The sequence below is a fragment of the Aplidium turbinatum genome, chromosome 5 (genome assembly GCF_918807975.1).
Source record: "Aplidium turbinatum chromosome 5, kaAplTurb1.1, whole genome shotgun sequence".
In the NCBI taxonomy this organism is placed as follows: domain Eukaryota; kingdom Metazoa; phylum Chordata; class Ascidiacea; order Aplousobranchia; family Polyclinidae; genus Aplidium; species Aplidium turbinatum.
Window position 1 is genome coordinate 19,479,877 of NC_137476.1, and position 21,704 is coordinate 19,501,580.

Consider the following 21,704-nt stretch of genomic DNA (forward strand, 5'->3'; position numbering starts at 1 on the left):
GTTGCTTGTCGTCGCACTGGACATTTTTTACCTAATCAGTCTTCTCGTATATTTCACACTCTATGATGTTAAAACGTTTGTGTTAACACTCATGATATATTTCTTTGCATATTTAAAAGACTTTTCATTGAAGATTGCTACTCATGCAAACCGTGTTTGTTGAACTTTTCGGAAACATAATAATGAGTTTCAAGAGGTTGTCGTTTGTTTTACGTTTATGATATCATCTGTAAAAAATAATTTATTTCAGAACCTCTTCGAAAGCGAGTCACCGCTAGAGATCGTTCTGAAGCGTTTCTCATCCAACCTGTTGCCACGAGTTCGCACCCGACCAGTGGACCTTTTGTTCAACACCCTGCAATGCGCATCCATCAATCTCTTTCTTATCCTCCTCTTCTCAATGATGGGAAACCTCCGCTCTTCCTTCATCCCTCTACTCCAACTGGTACTTTACCTGGATCCAGGGCCATACAGATGGTGGATTCGGATGGAAGTATAAAAATAGCGCATGCCATCGAGATGACAACTCACCCGTCGCCGCGAAGCACTGCAATCGGTCATTCAGTAATTGGAGGCTCGATGGCGTCATCCAGTGACGTTGATATAGCACGGACATCGGTTCCTTCGGCTGGTCATAGCCCGACCCCTGTTGAGGCGACTTTGGCTCTTCTTGGGATACGAACTCCCTCGCGCGGTGGCTTATCAAGCACTCATCCCAAGAACCTTAGCGTGTCGAATTTGTCAACGGAGCAAATGCGTCGCCGGTTAGCGATTCGGGAAACCAAAGACGCTTGCTCTGCACCCGCCCACGGCGAAACCGACTTGCGTGTTTTAACGAATGCTTCGGGCACTTTGTCGAATGCAAACGATGTCAGTATCAGAGGAACGGTGGGGCAACGCGGTGTCTTACTTTAAACGAGACATGCTTCATTACCCATCGCTCCAGCCACAATCTTGGTTCCAAATCCACCGACTAAGGTTTACAATGTAGCTAATATGTAGCACTAATGTTAATAGCTTTCAATTTTTATCGTTGTCTTTGTTTGATTTGTTCGCTATATCATTCTCCGATCATTATTTTTCACGTACAATGTTACTGCATTTTTATTGATTTGTTGTCTATCTACGCTAAATTGACGTAGTAACCCACTGGCCACGCCTATATCATTGGCGAGGTCATGTAAATAATGAACTATTATGTGAACTGATTTTTGATAGAGCTTTTTAGTTTTCACCAAGACTGTCGACTGCATAGCCGAGTGGTGAGAGCGCTGGAACGGCGATCGAAAGGGCGCCGGTTCGACACCGCTCAGCATACGGCTGTGTCTTTGGCAGGACACTTAAAGGCATGCCTGAAGGTAGACACGAAGATTGGCTTCCTTGCCTTCCCGTCCACTTAATCTAAATCTTCAACCACCAGGTGTAGTTGGCTACGACAAACCAAGACTGGATACGACAAACCAAGATTGTTCACTAAGCGTCGGTTCAACAAAGTATTATCTTCTTCCCATCTTAAACATCTACAGATTGAAGCCGTTTCGCTACTTTTTTGTCAGTGTTCGCCAGACTGCAACCTTTACCATCGTCGTTTGAACAAACTAATTTTGGAACTCGAGAAGAGATTAAAATAAGTATATTGAGATTTTGAAGCTGAAATATTTGCATGTGTTCTGCATTCGCTTTCAATTCCGCTTTTATGCGGATGCGCTGACTGTCTGCTCGCATAGACGTGGGAGCAACGCATAGCTGCATTTCATTCCACGCCATGCACGATTTCATCTCTTTTTGATATAAATTTGCCTTGTACCAAAACTTTGTTTCATGGACCATTCTAAGATTCTCGTCATAAACCATCTGTGTAAAGAGCGATTTGTATAGTTGATTGATCAATAAGCGTACGATCGGTATGCCAATTTCCGTTAACCCGATGCTCTTCACCATTACTGGAAATGCCACATTTATGAAATAGATTGTGTTTTCTAAACCTGTGGATTATACAGTATTGTAATTTAATTGTTCTTATGTTCCTGTTTAGTGCAGTCGTGGGAACTTAAAAAGTGGTGTTTGTGGGAAAATTTTTTTATCAAGCTGATACTTTTCTCAGACCTTCCCCATATTATGCAGATGGCTCAGAAAAAAATCCCCATCAATCGGATGATGGGAAACCCCCTTTTGGGCCCTTTTTCCAAATGACGTCACAATCCCTTTATGAAAATTTCAAGTTTTTCAACATAGAACATATTATACATCATTTTTTAGCTTTTTTCAAGGGGAACAGCTTTTTCTATTAACAAGAACCCTGAAAATGTACAGAAAAAGAGTTATTACCGATTAAGCAAAAGGATAAATCTGTGAATTTCAGGCAAATTTGAAATTATTCGTCACTGTTGAACTTATTCTTGTATATTCTATAACAAAAATTAAACAAAGTAAGCGAAACGTAAATTGAAGCTATCATCAAAAACGACAAGGATGTTGCTTTCCTCCTCGTCTTGTCCCGTTTCATATCTTCATTGTACGAGAATTCCTTTTCTTCGGTACCAACATCGACGTTATGCAGAAGTGAAAAAAAGTCTTCATTTTTAAGTTTTTCGTCTAGTCTCTGGAATATGTCGTTCATACAAATTATTACTTAGATACGAACAAGATGTGAAACTATCTTTGTATTTCAAGCATACTTAGGCTACTATACTATTAAATTCAACACCATGACATTCACCACACGAAGAAACACATGCCATTCCATAATTGCGACAGGTGCAAGTTTTCGGTGCACATGGATTTTTCGTTGATTTCTTACATCTGCATCTAATTACTTTGGTCAATGCTTCTTGTGCTATAGGCATATCCGTCATTATTGGGACAAGTTCGTTGTTGCTATTGTTTCTCCATCCCCATTCACAAACATTGAATTTAAATTCTAAAGACGTAACCCATGGAAGTAGGCTGCTCTTTGGCTCGGTGGTAGCTTTTCCGGTGCAATTATTCCTTCGCATGCCATATACATGTACTGTAATTGCCATGTCTATAAGTAAACAAAGATAAATATTACATACAGGGTATCTAGAATTGGACAATATCTTAAAAGTGTAAACATTATTATATAACCCCTATGTAACAATACATACCTGAGTTTAGTAAGCGTTGAATCTTCATTGCCACAATACCAGATCTTGAATGCAGTTATAGAGGCTTCTCCGACCTCGTTTTGGGAACTCCAGACATTGCAGAATTCTCTTTCAGCGTTTCTGATTTTCGCAAACTTCTTTTCCCTTTTCCAAATATCGATGACGTTGTGTCGCATCCTGACCATGCATGGAGGAAAAGAAGATCTTCTTTAATATCTTTAATACTTGGGTGGGCTTCTTTGATTCTCCAGGCTTTGTTGAAGCGCTCCTTGGTCGAAATAAATATCATCATGAGTGTCAGTCTTCCAATGATGCAGTAACATAGTAACTACATCAATATCATCAGCAATGACATTTACTGGACCTTTTCGAAGAGAAGCATAATCAAGGGATTTTGCTACAATGGAACCGTCAGCATCATCAGAGCATTTTGCCTCGCGTAATTAACCGCCATGCGATGTGCCTTTCTCCTTTGCGTTGCAGTTTCATTCTTGTGCATTTCGTTTTTCAATATTCATTGTGTAGATCAGTTATTTTCAATGTACAGTAGATGTTATTGTAAAATCATCAGAGCAGTTGTGAACTTCAACTATGGATTGTCTCAGAAGGGTAGAAACAAACTTGATGAATTCAGCCTTGGTTTCGATGCAGCTGAGGTAGCGATCTTGAGTAAAAGGAAGTGAATTGCTCGGATCAATTTTCACAAACGTGCTCTGTGGAACGGAATTTTCGGCGCAAGTGCTCGTGACTTTTAGTACTTTCGTCATGATAGTAATCAAACACAACAACAGCATGGGTATAATGGTTTTGTATATGTTTCACATACGAATTTCAAACTTCCGAAAACTTCATTCCTTTTTTCCAGCGAACTTTATGTAGTAGGCCTAATGCACCACCGTCGATAATAGAAGTTGCTTGTTGATTTCCTCTAAGAGTCTGGCATGCGACGAAGAACCAGGCAAATAAATTTTTCGAAGAGAGGGTTTGTCAGGCTTTCTCATCATGCCTTCCTTGAACATCGACATTGGCTCTGAAGTCAACTCGAATTCGAAAAATTGCTCAAGGATTTCCTCGCTTTCAGCAACAGCAAACATCCTATTGAACATGACTTTCGAACCAATACCACTTGCACTACTTTTTGTTTTGTTTACTTCCATTAAGGATTCTAATGGTTTGATCAATTGATTGATGCGATAGTAATTGCTACCCCATCTAAACCTTTTTGGATATTTTGACCAATTTGCTTCGCTTGTTCACAATTGACGTCATCTTTTCCAGCGATGGACACTGGACCGTTTGAAAGAGAAGATAGGTTTACATCTGGTACCAAGAATGGGTTTTTCGTTGTTAACCAGGCCAGAAACTTTTACAATCTTCGTAATCCCTCTTTTTTCTTGAAGCACCCAACTTTTCATGCTGGTTAGCCTACTTCATAGAAACTGAGCCTTGTTTAGTTGCGTCATTGCTTCATGAATACTTGCCGAGTGACTCACACTAAAAACCCAAAGCTGTCGAACACTTTCTGCATATTTTTTCTTCCGTCAATCCTCCACGCGACTTAATTGAGCGCATAAGAGCTTGCTCGATCGCAAGATCTTTCCAAATTCCGGTGAAGCTTTTTGTTGTCCTCTTTACTGTGTGCTGCTCGGTTAGGAGTTGATCGTAGGCCTACAACCATAGATGAAAAGAGAATTCTGCAATTATCAGCAATATCTGGAGTCATGGTGTTGAATGTAATAGTATAGTAGCCTAAGTATGCTTGAAATACAAAGATAGTTTCACATCTTTTTTGTATCTAAGTATAATTAATATGAACGACATAGCCTACTCTAGAGACTAGACGAAAAACCTAAGAATGAAGTTTTTTTTTCACTTTTGCATAACGTCGATGTTGGTACCGAATAGGAGTGCTCTTACAATGAAGATGAAACAGGACAAGACGAGGAGGAAAGCAATATCTTTGACGTTTTTGATGATAATGATAGCTTCAATTTTTGTTTCGCTTACTTTGTTTAATTCTTGTTGACGAATGTAGAAGAATAAGTCCAACAGTGACGAATAATTTCAAATTTGCCTGGAATTCATAGATTTATCCTTTTGCTTAATCGGTAATAACTCTTTTTTTGTACATTTTCAGGGTTCTTGTTAATAGAAAAAGTTATTCCCCTTGAAAAAAGCTAAAAAATGATGTGTAATATGTTCTATTTTGAAAAACTTGAAATTTTCATAAAGATATTGTGACGTCATTTGGAAAAAGGGCCCAAAAGGGGGTTTCCCATCATCCGATTGATTTGGATTTTTTTCTGAGCCATTTGCATAGTATGGGGAAGGTCTGAGAAAAGTATCAGCTTGATAAAAAAATTTTCCCACAAAAAACCTCCCACGACTGCACTTGTTTGGAACCGGTGTCCGTCGTGGTTTGTGAGAACGTTCAGGGACATATCCATTCGTGCGCAGTGCGCACCTCTATCAATTTCAAGTGCATAACTTTCTTACGTACAAACAGAGTGAACATTGTTGTGACAGTTAAATGATGTGTATAAACGGTATGTAAAGTGTATGTGCTAATTACTTTGACGATATGATACAGTCGCTAAAAGTGCGCGAATAGTGGGAAGTTATATTCACGTAAGCACCATACTGTATATTCAACCTGTAGTAAAAGAAGATCGCTTTTGTTCGCAAATGCTCTTTCTGCCGTAAATTTGTGAAGCACCATGTGTCGGTATTTTTTTTTTCAAAATCATTAGTGTCACATCGCTTTGTTCCATTAGCAGAGTTCTTTTCAATTCTCTTTTATTACTGTTGATTGTTTGAAGCGCTTGTTGTAATATTGATCAAGTAGTTCCGTAGTTAGAAATTTTGCTTTTGTTTATAACAAATGAGTGGTGAAGGAAGCGCATTTACGCTTCCCCGCCTGAAAGAGGGATTCCAGCGGGTCCCTTAGTTACTCTGGCTTGTATAGTTTTTGTAACAGTTTCAAGCATTCAAGGGCATGTGTCTTTGTTTGTCGCTCATCGATAGACATTTCCTTTCTTATGTTTTGTTTTTTACTTTAAAGATGTAAACTTGGTGATGTAGTTTCACAAAGATTGCTTGCCGCACGTGTGAATAGCATTTCGACTAACATCTGTAATCTGTATCCAGTATACGTGTATGGTTAGTTTTGGGTTTATATCTAAAATTGACGGCTTCTTGTTCTCTCGTATACACTGTGTCGAGTGAAGAATTTCGAGAAGTTGTGACTGTTTTATTGAGACAATTGCACTTGCTTTTGATGCTTTCTTGCGTACAAAGCTTCATTTTTGTGGTTTTGACATTACTTAATAGGCTACTTATTCTTTTTTCCAATACCATAAAACAGAAAATTGCTAAATTTTTCAAATTCAAGATCAAATTCCATCAACAAGCATTTAATTTCCATTCCTCATTTTTATTTGCATTGGGAAACGGTTAAAGGTTTAACGGTTAAACTTTTTATGTTTTGATGTTCTCATAAAGTGTGAAATTGAGAGTGTGTTTTCTTCTCCGGAATGTGCCAGGATGGCTATGTAGCGATATTGTTGACGTAACGTTTTGATTGTGTTTATTTGAAATCAGTTTATTGTAATTGAATTAGATTATTTTCTGTACATCAAACAACACTCAACTTCAGAACGTACCAGAGGGAAGTGATATGTTAATGTCAACCTTTTTTCAATGCTATTATGCCGAGATCACGTGATATGTTTTTAATCAGTGGTTTATTTATAGTTCTCAGTACGAGGTGAACGTTGGTTTTTGTTTATTGTGAAATATCACACTTATGCCTACCTCTTTTTTCTGCTCCAACTCGATTGACAGTTTTAGCTATGATTCGACGGTGTCGTTTTTACCATTTGACTAAAATAGAAACTTACTTTAAATTGTGAGTTGTGCTGTTCAAGCCTCAATTGCAACCGTTTGCCTTTCTTTATATTCTTTTCTACGGGAACGATTGAAATGAACGTTTTCAACTGTAGCACCTCAAAAATTGACTGTTTTTATTGCGCAAGCAATTGAACCCCTTTTTCACCTTTCCGGCTTTATTAATAGAATATCCGTATGGTTAAAAACTATTTCTTTTTGGTTGGCTACTTCACACAAAATTTGTCGACATTGATTTAGGTTTTCATTATCCACCGTTGCGTCGTTTTAGTTGGACACGTTCAAATGCACACTACGCCTTTGCTTTTATGTTCAAATTCCGTCCATAATATAATCAATAGAAGTTTATGCGCCATGCTTGGCTGACTGCGTCATTAAACGACTATTTCCGTATGTGAAACATCCGTTTGTGTGCTTTGTTACCAGGTTAGATCATGTTTGCATTTGCGGCAATAAAAATTAAATTAAATTTGCATTTCAACAAACTGTGAAGTGGAAAGTACCGTCACAACTATTCTTTTATACTTCAGCTCGTAGGCCTATAAAGTGAATCACCACCAACAAAACCTTGAATGATCCAGTTTGTTTGCTGTCAGGCAAGGCAGTTTGTGTTCTGCGACCAGCATCTTGCAATCTTATCCTGTTCTGTGAGCGCTTTTGTTTGCAATGCGACAGTAAACAGATAGACTATTAATCGACACAAGAATCACCTAGGCTAGGTTAAGCCTATATCACTTTCCATGGTCTGACAAAAAGGAACATTTTGGTCAGATAACAAAAGTTTCCATCAATTGCTGAATCAGTGGTTTCCAAAATAATTCTTTCCTTTGTCTCCCTTTATCACTTTTGAAATATTATTTTTCTGCTCCCATGTGGGCCTAAGAATAAGCAAGCTAGTTTTTTTTAGTTTATGAGCAATTAATTTGAAAACTGGGTTACGGTAGCCTACCTCGTTCTACAGTTTTGTTAAAGGGATACTAAAGGAAAAACCTGACTTGGCGATTTTCCACGTTCTTTGTGTTTAACATGCTATCATAAAACGATTTTCAATAAAATTTTGCCCCGTTGCCGTCTGACCACCATTGCGCGCGAGCTTTTGTCAGAGATTTCAAAACGAAATTGGCCTGAGCAGCAAAGCGTGCGACTGTACAGTTACGTCACTAAAGACTGTAGCAATCAGCTAATCGCGCAATAATTGTTACTGCGGGCGATTTGACTGTAGGCTATGTATTAGGGTGGGTCGAAATTTGGACTTTTTCTCCGATTTCATTGCTACAAACTTTTTTTCTTGCAAATAGTCATAAAACGACATTCCTGAAAGTTTGAGCTTGATCGGACATCGTCTTCATTTCTAAAAATCGCGATTTATAAAGGTACCTGAAGCGATTTTTTCGAGGCTTGAAAATGCATTGTTTTTAATAGGAAGTTGTTTTCACTAGATTTGAAAACGTCATAACTTACCTAATTCTTATTGTAAAAAGATGATTTATGCGTCAACAGATTCAATACAATTAGGAGAATCCAATTCATTGTGTACTGACTCCGGAAAGTGATGACGTCATTAAACAGTAATTTGCAAATAGCGATAAAACTGATATTCCTACATGCTTCATCTCTAAGTTATTTGATAATGAATTGATGTACTTTCTAAACATAAACATCATGCTGGTACTTGATGACGTAATTGATGGCGTCATATACATTATTAAATTACATTTCAGTGTGATGGCTTCTGGAAAATATTGCGTGTTTGTGATAGATAATGGATCGTTATCAATTAGTTATGATTCGCTTGATTTTAAATAACAATATTGCTCTTCAAAGATTTGTTCCACACTGCCTTTCTGGGTGTGCAAAATAGGCATTCTTTTTAACATATTTTAAAGCAATGTCTCGAATTTTATCAGGCAAAAGTGAACAGCACTGCAATGATTTAAGGATATCCTTTGGTCCGTCTTTGTACAATGGTTCACATTTTACAGTATATTGAACCAACATGGGGCATATTGAATGACTATATGCGCAACAATTATTTTCAAGTTTTCTGCAATGTCACTTGGCAATTGGTGATCACTGATGTATAGTTTGTAGCAACGTGAAGCGAAACTTAGCCACCACGAATGATTTAACGGACCAATATTTGCGTACATCAGTTTAGATGAAACCTAGCCATTCCTAATGGCATTGGTAATCTCGTACAGACACCTTTGATCAGTCGATAGGTCTTTTACTATGTGCTTCGGTAGCAAACGATTTCCTGGCCCCATCTTCACAGGCACAAATAAAGGGTTGACTTCTTCAAATTCAACTCTACTTAGAAGCTTCCCTATTTGCCCTTTAAATGGTGTGTCACCACTGGTAGGTCCATCTAATGTAGCAAAGACGTGTCGAAGGGGTAACTCATTGGCTGCAACATGCATATAAACCAACTCACACGACGACCAAGGCGTTGTTTCAGTCCAGTTATCACACCTGATTTAAATCCAGTGTTTGCATTCACGGAATCACACCCAAATACTTTGACACAATGCACCATACTATATTTTTTGATACAGTCCATGAGAGCATTTGTAATATCTTCAGCTGTTCCTGACATTGGACTGACAGCAGTATAAATACTGATTTCCAGGTTTCTGAACAATACTGTAGTGTTCTACGCGAACAAAAACCTTGCCACCTGTTCTTGATGCTATTTTAACAGTTTCATCTTAATAATGTAGGTGACGTCATCGATTACGTCATCAAGTACCAGCATGATGTTTATGTTTGGAAAGTACATCAATTCATTATCAAGTAACTTAGAGATGAAGCATGTAGGAATATCAGTTTTATCGCTATTTGCAAATTACTGTTTAATGACGTCATTGATGACGTCATCATTTTCTGGAGTCAGTACACAATGAATTGGATTCTCCTAATTATATTGAATCTGTTGACGCATAAATCATCTTTTTACAATAAGAATTAAGTAAGTCATGACGTTTTCAAATCTAGTGAAAACAACTTCCTATTAAAAACAATGCATTTTCAAGCCTCGATAAAATCGCTTCAGGTACCTTTATAAATCGCGATTTTTAGAAATGAAGACGATGTCCGATCAAGCTCAAACTTTCAGGAATGTCGTTTTATGACTATTCGAAAGAAAAAAAAGTTTGTAGCAATGAAATCGGAGAAAAAGTCCAAATTTCGACCCACCCTACTATGTATGTATGCACATCAAAACAACACATTTCCACATCAAAACATCAGACAGTTTGCTCAAAACATCAGATGTGGTAACGTGGCTGTTGTTATTGCTGTCTTTAGTGACGTATTCTCGAGCAGTGTTTGCACTTATTGGTCATTTTGAAAAAAATGAAAATAAATGAAACATTGGACTTTGGGCCTTACCAGCGCCATTGAAAACAAATTTTTTTCGGTAATTGTTTTTGAAATGTATTCTTGAATGTTCAGTTTACTCATTTTAATGCTTAATTCCCGTTTGAAATTTTCATTTAGTATGCCTTTAAGGCAGGGGTTCTTAACCTTTTTTCTTTCATTACCCACTTCCGCTACTTAATAAACCTATATTCCCCACATACTTTTAAAACTGACTGAAAAATCAAAATGAATCCTAGTAACCTGTGTGACATATCCCAAAGCACAATGGTATTTAACAAAAAGAACAAGTTCAATGAGAAAAATAACATTAAAGATTGTCCATTAATGTCAATGCGATTTTTGTTCTTGCTTTTCAGCGACGATCGAGTCAATGTCAGGCTCTATTTTTGAGATTGCACAACGCAAATCTGATTCCAGATGAATTGTAAAACAATGCACTAGGACTCGGTGTTTGTTAAAAAATATTACTTTTGTGACTAACTAATCAGATTTACTTCCTTGGATATTCGAGTAAAACTTAAAACAATTTCCCACTTCCAGACCAGAAAGAATTTCCCACTGCATGGATATTCAGTAATTTCCCACTGGTGGGAAATTTCCCACCGTTTAAGAACCACTGGAGTACACATAGAACAACAAACCCAACTTCAAATTACCCACTTGAAATCCTCAAATTCCCCACTAGTGGGTAATTACCCACAGGTTAAGAACCCCTGCTTTAAGGGAACGTTCAAATATTACGTAACGCCTTTTTTCAATCCCCCCCTCCCCCATGTAACGCTTTTTCACTACGAATTCAGCACAAAAAACTACCATTCCGTACTCGAAAGCGTTACGTAACGTTTTGCTTGAACCCCCTCCCCCCCGATGTGACGCTAACGTAACGCTTTGCATACCCCCCCCCCCCTCCCCCTCGAAGGCGTTACGTAATATTTGAACGTTCCCTAAGAGGAAAATTTGAGTCAGGCACCAATAAGAGCCACACAAATGATAATAGGGAGTTTTTTAAGAAAATGAATTTAGAAATAGATACAAACGCAGTAGGCCTCCCGACTGCACAAAGAAGCTGCAAGATCAATCAACGCTGGTTCAGCTTTCGGCTCTGCGCTTCAGGACTGCTCCCTATTTAGCGACACCTAGTGGATGGAATGACTCGCAGACAACAAGCGGAAACTTCACAGTAATTTTTTCACACTCTTACTTATAGCGGTGGGATGGCGCAACGGATAAGGCGTTGGCTTTCCAATTATGCAAACCTGGCTCGACTCCCGGCTTCAGCTGGTTGTTGAAAAACACTGCTCACCTCTACCCAGGGTGTAATAAATTGGGTAGGGGTAGTTGCTGAAATAAAGGCGGCCGAGAGAAAGGAACTGGCCACCCTACTCTCCTCCCTTAGTATAATGAGAATCTTATCTTCTCATTCCCCAAAGCTCAGTAGGCTACCTGAGTATGGTACCTTTACTTACTTTACTTAATACAATAGCTAATTCAGGGGCGGATTTAGAGAAAGTAAGGCCCTAGGCTATTCCCTTTTGAGTCCCCTAACGGTCAGAGAGACGAGTATTTCAAACAACCACCGATACCACAGTGAATTAGTCTTGTAGAATCAAGCACGCAAGTATTGAAATTAACCATTTGAAGAAAACCAAGTTTGTTATTACATTGTAAACTTTTTGTGAAATATCACTGCAAAGTAGGAAACGTTAGTCAACCAAAATAATTGTAAGTTAATTTATTGTAGGCCTACCATATTTTCATCACCTAAAAAGAGGACACGTTTCGCCGGCAAGTCGAATTTTACGCTTGAAGAATCTTTTACATGTTTTTAGATCATTGAGTAGCAGTGGCGTATATTCAGGGTGTTCAAGGTGTGCACTGCACACCCCAAGAAATCCAGAAAAAAAGAAAACTTCCATCGGTTGTCGATGTTCTTTACTTTCATGATATTCTAACATCTTGCTGCATGCTGATTGCTTTCTTTTCAATTGCAAAACTCGTCCCCTTCTAATTTTAATACTCCAACGTTTGAGGTCATTGCCTTTAATTTTTTTCGGTCATTACCTTTAAGCTGGGTGTGCACTGACAGCTTGGCGAGTGCTATTTAAAATAAACAATTAAGAAAAGTGACGTCACAAGGCAGCGAAAACAGCAATGGTTTTAGGTCAGCCAGGCTGTGCAGTGTGCACTCGCTGATCTGCACACCTTGGCGCGTCATTGGGGGAATCCCAGGCAATAGCAAGTTTTAGCTTGTTGGATTAGAGTTTGAGGTGATCAGCGCTGGAAACAACTTTTGCTAGAACTGAAGCAAAAGCAAGCTTTCTACGACGATGTAATTCAAAAATTTATTGCACAAACAAGAAGAATCGAATTATGCTATAGATGAATTTTCCTTCTGTAGTCGAGGTGTTAAACATTTTCGTTTTTACTAAGTAGTACGGCGGATAAAAGTACAGCCGACCAACATAGCAATCGACTTTCTTTTCTTGTTTATTATCGAGTTGCTTTGCTATTGTTTTTTGTTTTAACTTTCACCTGTTTGTTTTTAATTCGCTTGTACATTTCTCAAGGTGTTGCGACCGTGCCTAATCCTTACATGAAGTAAATCATTTCCATCTCGAGCACGCTTTAACTTTCGCGTTTTTTCAGACTCCTGCTGTGTTATGGCAAGCAATATTGTTCGTTTTGATGGTCGGAAATAAAAAGTGAACTGAAGTATGTGACTTTAGAAATGCAACTTAATGTTTGATATTATTAAGTCTTTCATTCAATGCGCTGTCAAATAAATATCTATTTTGTATTCTTCTCCATTCCGACAACATTATTTTTGTCAGTTCTGTTCATGTTCACAATTTGTGCTGAAAATGCTCTCTGAACGCACCAAATTCAATGTTAATTTTAAAAATTTTCTGGGGGAGGCTCCCCAGACCCCCCGCTGTTGCTTAGCCGTCACTGAACACCCTGTTAAAGTGGTCACGGTACGCCACTGTTGAGTAGTACGCAGCAAAAGAAAACAAACAAGAAAAAAGATTGACTGAACGTTTAACTTATTTTTTTTTCATTTCTAGTGCTTCCTTAAGACAACAAATGATTTTATATTTTTAAGAGTCAGCAAATAGGCTAGTGAAAAAAAGACCTAACTTTTAGACAGTTTCAGTCAGCAGCAATGATCGCAAAAATCTGCAAAATGTGACAAGTCAGGCACGACCTCCAGGTAGTCAAGCCTTAACTTTTTTTAACAAGGAATGGTCAGCCTTAACGAAATTTTTGAATTATTTGCAAGAAACATGTCTAAAACAGTAGGCTGCACATTACCATTAGGATGCTAAGAACGGCGTGAACTAAAAGGCTGTTCCTTTCCTTGCAAAGCTGTGTGTAGCCTATGCCTAGATACAGGCCTATCCATGCCACGATTTCTTTTGCTGCATGTTAGGTGTTATACACATTGCACTTTTAGACATTCGTTTCGATTTGTTTCAAGTAATAAACGAACCAAACTGAGTTGGTAATCAACAACGTCTACAAGTGTTGTATCAACATAAAACGTATGAAGGAAATAGAATATTTTTTTGTGAAAGTGTAAGCATGGCCTTTAAAATGTCGTTTAATATCTTAGTGAACCAAGCAATGAACGTTCAACAACACTTCCATAAAATGCGCCAATTTCTTGTACAATTTATAAATCAGCATGTTACATTGGTACCATTGGTAGCCTACATAGATAGGCCTATACAAGATGTTTAGAAAGCAAATAGCCTACAAGCCGTCGCTGAAACGTCATCAAGCAATATAATCCCGTTGAAAATATAAGCATGAAAACCCAAACTGTCAAAAAAGAGGACATTTGAGCATTTTTTAGTGTCTTCGGAGGACAATTCATTTTTCTTGAAAAAAGAGGACAAATCCTCTTAAAAGAGAACGTATGTTAGACTTACCATATTTTTGAGACTTCAAAACGGGACGCCTCCAAAGACCAAGACCACTTAGCTGTGATTTTTTAACTTTACCTTTTCCGATATTATTACATTGGCCTAGGTTACGTAGCCATCCCGGCTGTTTTCATTGACCGTATTGGCATCGAGAGTTCATGCGCATATTCTCTGTCTAAATATCGGTTTCAGTTCAAAAAATAGAAAGAAGTTGACATTAACGATACAAAATAATTCGAATTTAGATTTTTTCTGTAAAGCAAAAGGAAGAAAGAATAATAAAATAGCCTGCAGTTTTTAAGTCGATAAGTAACTCCCAATTACACTGAATTTACCCTACACTGCGTACAAGCATTTGCAAATTTACTTATTTGCCCAATCATAGATAACACCTTCTTCAAAAAGACATTGTTCAATTTTACATTCTCGTAAAAGTCAGAGCAGGACCAATCAGTAATGATTTTACATGTGATAAGGGCTTTCACGTTCTGCTCCAGCATCCTGCTTCTGCTCTCAGATCACATGCTCTTCATGATGGAAAAAATTCTTTCAACGGGTGCGGATGTTCCGAGTAAACAAAATATAAACTCTACCAGCTTTTGAAAGTTTGAAACGCGTATACATTTTTTTCAAATTCTTTGAACATCTCGACCCACTTTTGTTCCAAAGACGCATTTTGCCAGTTCTCTTTGTTACAATGTTCAGACATGTGCCGTTTCACTGGTACTTGTTCGTCGAAAAGAGAGTCGCTGTTGATCACCTGCTTCCCAAACATCATGTTGATCTTTTACGCAGACGCACACACTTGCACCCAGGATATTTCTTTGTTTAGGTCGATCCAAAGATGAGGAAGCACATCTTTATAAGAACCATCATAAAGATCCAGATACGAATCCAGAATAGTCTCGTTGAAGTATTTCAACTGCCCATGAACAAATTTCAAATAGAGCTCTTGTGCTGGTTCTTCGAAGCATTTTTTGATGAGAGTAGGACAACCTTCTTGGGAGTTGAAGTAACTTTTCAATCCCTCAAACATTTCAAGTATTCTTTGCAAAGTATTCTTTACCGGTACCGTACGCTACACAGCAACAACAGTAACGAGAACATGCTAGTTGGTAATGTTCGTGTATTATGCTGGCTGGCTGAACGCCCAAGCGGGACGTTTGGCTGACCGGTCAGGACGCCGGGACAAGACGATAAAAAGCGGGACTGTCCCGCCTAAAACGGGACGTATGGTAAGCCTACGTATGGTAGCCCTAATTTATTGGCAAAATTCAATTCAAAATTAGTGCAGACGGTCAGAAAGTTTTCAATTTGATTTGGGAAAAGTTTTTGGGCCTACGTCAAACATTTGCTGATTGCTGCAATCTGAAAAGCGATTTTGGTCTAATTTTTAGAGCAGAAATAGGGATAGCAATCTTCTTACGTGTGCTATTTCAGTTTAAACAAATGTTAGCCTGTTTATTTTGAAATTCGTGTTTCGGGTTATTTCACTTTTCGTGGTTAGGGAAATCACTTTACTAGACTAAATTCTTATTTTACTGTTTGGTGGCTAAGTGGCTATTTTACCACCGAGAGCTGAAGTGGGCCCTGTACCCAGAAGGGGTCTGGCACTTTACCATCTGACGGCTGAAGTGGCTGTTTTAACCTCTAATGGCAATTCCTTTAGATCTGATTATATTAAGATCTTGATAATGTTTAAAATCGCGGGGAATTTTTTAAATCCGGACCCCTTAAATATTCCGGGTCCAAAAGTGCCACCTAGACCCCCTGTCAACGCCCCCGCAGCCAAAAAGAAAACAATAGCCTACTTAGAGAACGAAAAAAACTTTTATTTTGTCTGTTGCGAGAGTAGTAGGCTACTGTACTGTACAAGTACAATTATAAACAATAGCCTACGAATTAAATAGCACCATTACAATCTAGATTCCACAACAGACAGGAAGCAGCGAAAGACTGGATCAGTCATCGAGGAAGCTGCAAAACTACAAAATGAAAGCCGACGGTAACTTACAACAATGTAGTTAACGCTTGTAACAAGGGCGATTCAACTTCGCTAGGCCAGGGTTGCCAGACTGAAATTTGAAAAAAAGGCCAAACTTAACAAGAAAAAAGGCCAAATTGAGGCCAAATAGGTAAAAAAAAGGCCAAAAATAAGCCAAACTTAAACAAGATAAAATAAGCATTGTAATCAGGGTTGTCAGACTGTGAAAAGGTCTTAATGCCAAAATAATACAAGAAAAATCCGGTGGAAAATTTTCTTAGGAGGTGTAGGCCTAGCGCCTGCGGTTTTTTTTTCATGTTTGCTTTAGAGTTTAGACAGTCTAATTGCCGTTGTGAAATTTGTGCTTGGTAGGAATTTGAAACGCTGGCTGAAAATTAGGGCGTTTCCTCGGAATTTTCACCACTTATCAGGGTTTGATTTTACATACGTAGTTTTACGTTGTTGTAGGTGTTGCGCATTTGACACATGCTGCCAGGCCCGTAGCCAGCCGGGGGCCAGGGAGGCCTCGCCCCCCTGAAAAAAATTTCGCCCCCCCCCCCTGGCAAAATCCCAACTTTCTCGAGCAACAGCCACAATTACAATGATTTTGCCCATTTAAATTTTTTCGGCCCTCCCTAAAAACAGTTGGACCCCCTTGCTCTGCGGTCTGGCTACGGCCCTGCATGCTGCATTGCTTGAAGCAATAAGCCCCTCTAAATCAATCGTTCAGCGTTAAACACAGTCAGTTTGTGAGTTTCCAGTATGGTTTCTGTCGGCCAGTTGTGTGGTGCCTTATTTTCTCAGTCAGTTTGTCACGGATGCCTTTCTTGGAAGTCACGGTGTTAGTTTAATTATGGTTGTAGCTGTAGCGCACCCAGCATGGGGCTAAAGGGGCTCAAGCCCCCCCCCAAACCCGCCACCAAAAATCAAGTTTTTGTATGTTTCCCATTTATACCTTTTGCTTACAGGTTAGATATGAATAAGACACAACAATACAACAGGGCTGATCATTATAACAATATATTTTACATATTTACAAATAATTTTAACACTAGAACGTTTTGGTAGCACGACAATTTAAAGCAGAAAATTCAAAGCCGAAAATTCAAAGCCGTTTATTCAAAGCTGATGATTCAAAGACGAAAATTCAAAGCCGTTGATTCAAAGACGACGATTCAAAAGCGAAAATCCAAAGCCGTCAATTAAAAGCCGATAATTCAAAGCTGATATTAACGCACTCATTGCAAACTTTCCATCATCTTCTTTATAAGCTGCTACCAATCCAAATTGCTGCATTTTACGCCAAACACATTGCTGTAAATGGAAAAAGCAGCCCGTCAGTGAAGTTGCGGGAAAATTGTCTTGAATGGCATTGATTGCAGCCTTTTCAAAGTCTGTCATCCAGGACATTGGATTTATTTGAGGTCGAAGGTTTTTTATAACCTGCAAAAGTCGACAATTCGTTTGAGCAGCTTTGTTCGGAGGAAGAGCATAGACAAGAGGTACAATTGCGCCTAATCCAATAGCATGGATGGTATATAGCTGTTGAAAGAGATGGCTTGGAGCTGTGATAAACGTTCCATCAGAGAAATAGCTTTGACTCTGAGAGAGAAGTTCAAGGTTACGCTGGGTACTGAAGATACATATGCGATCATTTCCAGGCCCGGAATCATAAAGCAGAAACACAGTACCATCATCCAATTTCTTGAATTCTAATGGAATTACCAGTTCTTCAACATTTGACAGCTCCACAAAAATATTTTGTACTTGCCTACTGGCTCGCTGAATGCTGCGTTTCAAAACACGTTCCTCAGGAATTTGAGCTGCTGCATTTGAATGAAAATCCGCTGTTGCCGCCGTAATGATTTGCTGAGTTGTAGCGTAAGACGTTGCTGCTTGCAACTTAACCTGGGCACAAACGTCCAAAACCTGCTTACGCTGACCATTTGGAGCGTGGTTATGTTCTCCAACAAATTTCACTGCCTTTTCATTGCAGACATGCATTCTAGCTTTGCACTTGTTTTCCTTCCAATACTCTTCACACAACCAGAAGCTTAACCCCTCACCAAGCTTACTATCCCTGTCGTGATTATAGCAGTAGCCGCCATGGCATGCTATATTCCTTCCTCTTTCCGTTTTCGTGAAAGAAACGTCCATACTACTCCTTGTTCGACTTCTGACTAACTTCAGCATTGCAAAACGATGGACTTTTGAGTACAGTACGAGCTCGCACTCTTATCACATCACAATAAGATTAATTAATTTCAATTATTGACTTTTCCAATCAAGAGGATTAATTATCGTCAACTTTGAACTGCCGGCTTTCAATTATCGGCTTTCAATGGACCTTTTGCACATTCAAAATCACCAGAGCGTGACGTTTGAGTTACGCGGAGTCTGAGGGTTAAGAATCGCTTGTTTTCTACGGTTTATGAAGGCGTTTCTTGTTATTGCAAGCAATCGTGAGGTCGCTAGCAGGTGAAAGTAAATTTTTTGTGTTTATGAATTGTTGTAGGTTATCGGTACACTTCAGTTCTTGTTCGTTTTAATCATAATGTTGGCTAACAGACTAGGAAAGGCAATTTAGGACGGCCATTGTGGAGCGTGTGCATTTTGACCGGGAATTATGGATCACGTTAGTGGTAGCCTACCTTGTCTTGCAACATTTTCTTTTCATTCTGCATAACATATGCAACAAACCAACCACACTTCATTGGTGATGCCAAGCATAGTCACTGGTATTTTCCTGTCGAAGATGTGAAATTGACGATTTTTTTTTATGGCCCACTCTCTACAGTCTACATCAATGCGATGGCGTGCAATACTTCGTGTATTCAGCACATTGTCTTCACTCATTTGAGGCCTACCTAGGAAAGGAGAGATATTCAAATGTAGACCAATACCATGTAGGCTAAATCTTTTTCTATAAGAAACCCTTTTTCGGCCATAACAGCATCATTGAAGTGCAGTGCATTAGCAGCTATTTTCTGCTTCAAAAGGTGAAACATCCACTCCTCTGACATACTGTATTTCTTTGTCACTCACATTACCAGTGTAGCCTACAACTGAGATACAAACATAATAGCCCCATTTCTTAGATCAACTCCCACTAATCTAATGCCTTTGCAGTGTTCGTACTTTTCGAGTACGTTTGCGACTGACGATGAAGTGAGGATGGTGTTTCGAGACGTACTTCAGTGCAGTCGATGGTGATCATGGTGCTTGAGTAGGCTAGTCCTTTTTGAAGTCTAGCTTCATGGCTGCTATGATAACATCACGATGACGGAATATGTTCAAACTAATCAACCTTGAATACATGAGTTGAGATGCATTCATGAATAAAAAATACGGTGTACAGTACGAATGCAGAAGTAATAGGCTACCAAACCTTGTGCTTAAGTCTGTATAAAACAAACCCAGGCGAAGCTTCATCAACACCAAGAAAAATTCATCTTCCACCGCTAGTCTATGTAGCCTAGATGCAGTGCTCCTGTATCATTTTGAGGTATTTCGAAAGTAGCATCGTCATCAAGTTCTGCATCAACATTTTGATTTGCATGCTTAGCTTTTGAAGCTGTGTAATACAGGAAATTCTTCCTATCTTTGCCGGGCAAGATCGCTTCCAATACAGTAAAGAACGGGTCGAAGGTCAACACTTCTGTAGCCTAAGTTTACAACTTAAAGGAGTTTTATTTTCTGGAAAATTATACTGAAACACTAATACACGCCTGTAAAGACCACAAAACAACAGCTTAAGCAAACGTTAAACAATTTATTCGCCTGCAAACTACGCCACTAACTCTATTGCACAGCATTGCAAACAGCGGCTAGTCGTTCACGACTCCAACGTCACGCTCTGTTGGTTTGTTATGCAAAAGGTCTATTGACCGCTTGGAATTGTCGTCTTTGAATTATCGGCTTTCAATCGACCGCTTTGAATTGTTATCTTTGAATCATCGGCTTTGAATTTACCACTTTGAATTATCGGCTTTGAATAGACGCATAACCGAACGTTTTCGGCTTAACTTAAGCCTTCATCAGAAACCTGAAAATATTTGTAAAAATACAATAAATGTCGACTATTAGGAAAAGGCAACTACATAAATAAATACAAAAAAATTTGCACCACAGGAGACGTGATACCTACATCAAATAAATGTTGAGGAAAATAGACGCGCCTCCAGCAAATAAGTTAATTGTTTGTTTAAATTTGGGTTGTAGCTTCTGATTAACACTGCTTCCTGAATTTTGATGTCAAATTGGAATTTTCCTTTGCCGCTTTGTGTAAAATTTTAAATGAGTCAGCAGAGAATTTTCGATCGGTACAAAAAGAACACTCCATGATACCATGATATGGTCTTTGATGGCACTTTTCAAGTTCAGATGCTCTCGTCGTCAAATGTCTGGTGGAAATACTGATGTACCGTACGTCAATGCTGAAGCACACGGACATGTAAAACTGTATACGGAATTTGAGCAGAAAGACGAAGGCGTCTAGGACTTCAGTTGAAAATACGAACTAATTTTGAATGTTTTGTAAGTAGGAAAAACGTTCACATCAAATTTCATGTTTACAAAATTAGTGTTTTGTTTGAAACTGTTTTCGTGCTAGTTGTTGTTTTCACACTTATTTGTATTGGCAAACAGAAAGCTAATTCTATTTTGTCATAGCCTACATGAGAAAAAAGTCAAGATCTACAGAAGATTGCGAGAGTAGACGTAGGAATGAGGATGCTGATGCTAGTAGCATGGGGTTCACTAGGCCAACTTGTAATCTGATTGAGAGAACAAATCCTGATGTATCGGCAACCGGTGGGTTGTGGGCCGTGAGTGCCTTAAATATTAATCAAAGGGATGGGTAGCCTATTGTCACTGTCACTCAGGGGCGTATCCTCAAGGGAAGCATTGCTTCCCCTACCAAAATTGAAAAAAAATATAATATTTTTCAGTAAAACGATTTTATAATTTCTTTACCTGAATACCGGTACGAATTAGAGCAGTTTCTAACTCATGTCCCCGTCTAGGTTTTAATTTTTAAAAAGTTGGAAGCTTACGGAAGCAGAGATTCGTACCGCATCCATTGCTCTCGTTTTTGCTATAGCCTACGAAGAAACAAGGTGAGAAACAAAGGAAAACAGCAGAGCAAAGTTTACGCGATTTACGTTTCTTTTAACTAATCTGTGAAAGCAATCTCAGAGTTGCTTCCTATTGGGTATTATTCCGGTACGTAATGAGAAAATCTAAGGCTTTGGGGTTATATCTGCCTCGCAAGGAAAAGTTTGAGCCTAATGTTAGATTTACACTGTTCTCCTGGCTACTACAGCAGTAGGTAGCTGTAACTGAGCAGTTAAGCTGAATTTTTGGTGTTCTCTAATTTGA

The 21,704-nt window shown here is 38.8% G+C and overlaps 1 protein-coding gene across 1 annotated transcript in view; it reads left to right on the plus strand.

Moving 5' to 3' along the window:
* The window catches only part of LOC145769884 (uncharacterized), a 65,417-nt gene extending 57,938 nt beyond the window's left edge, over positions 1-7,479 (plus strand). Inside the window, exon 14 of the mRNA XM_082581425.1 lies at positions 251-7,479. Coding sequence (XP_082437551.1) covers positions 251-915 — 665 coding nt within the window. The 3' untranslated portion in view covers positions 916-7,479. The remainder of the gene's footprint in view (positions 1-250) is intronic.
* Positions 7,480-21,704: the final 14,225 nt, after the last annotated feature.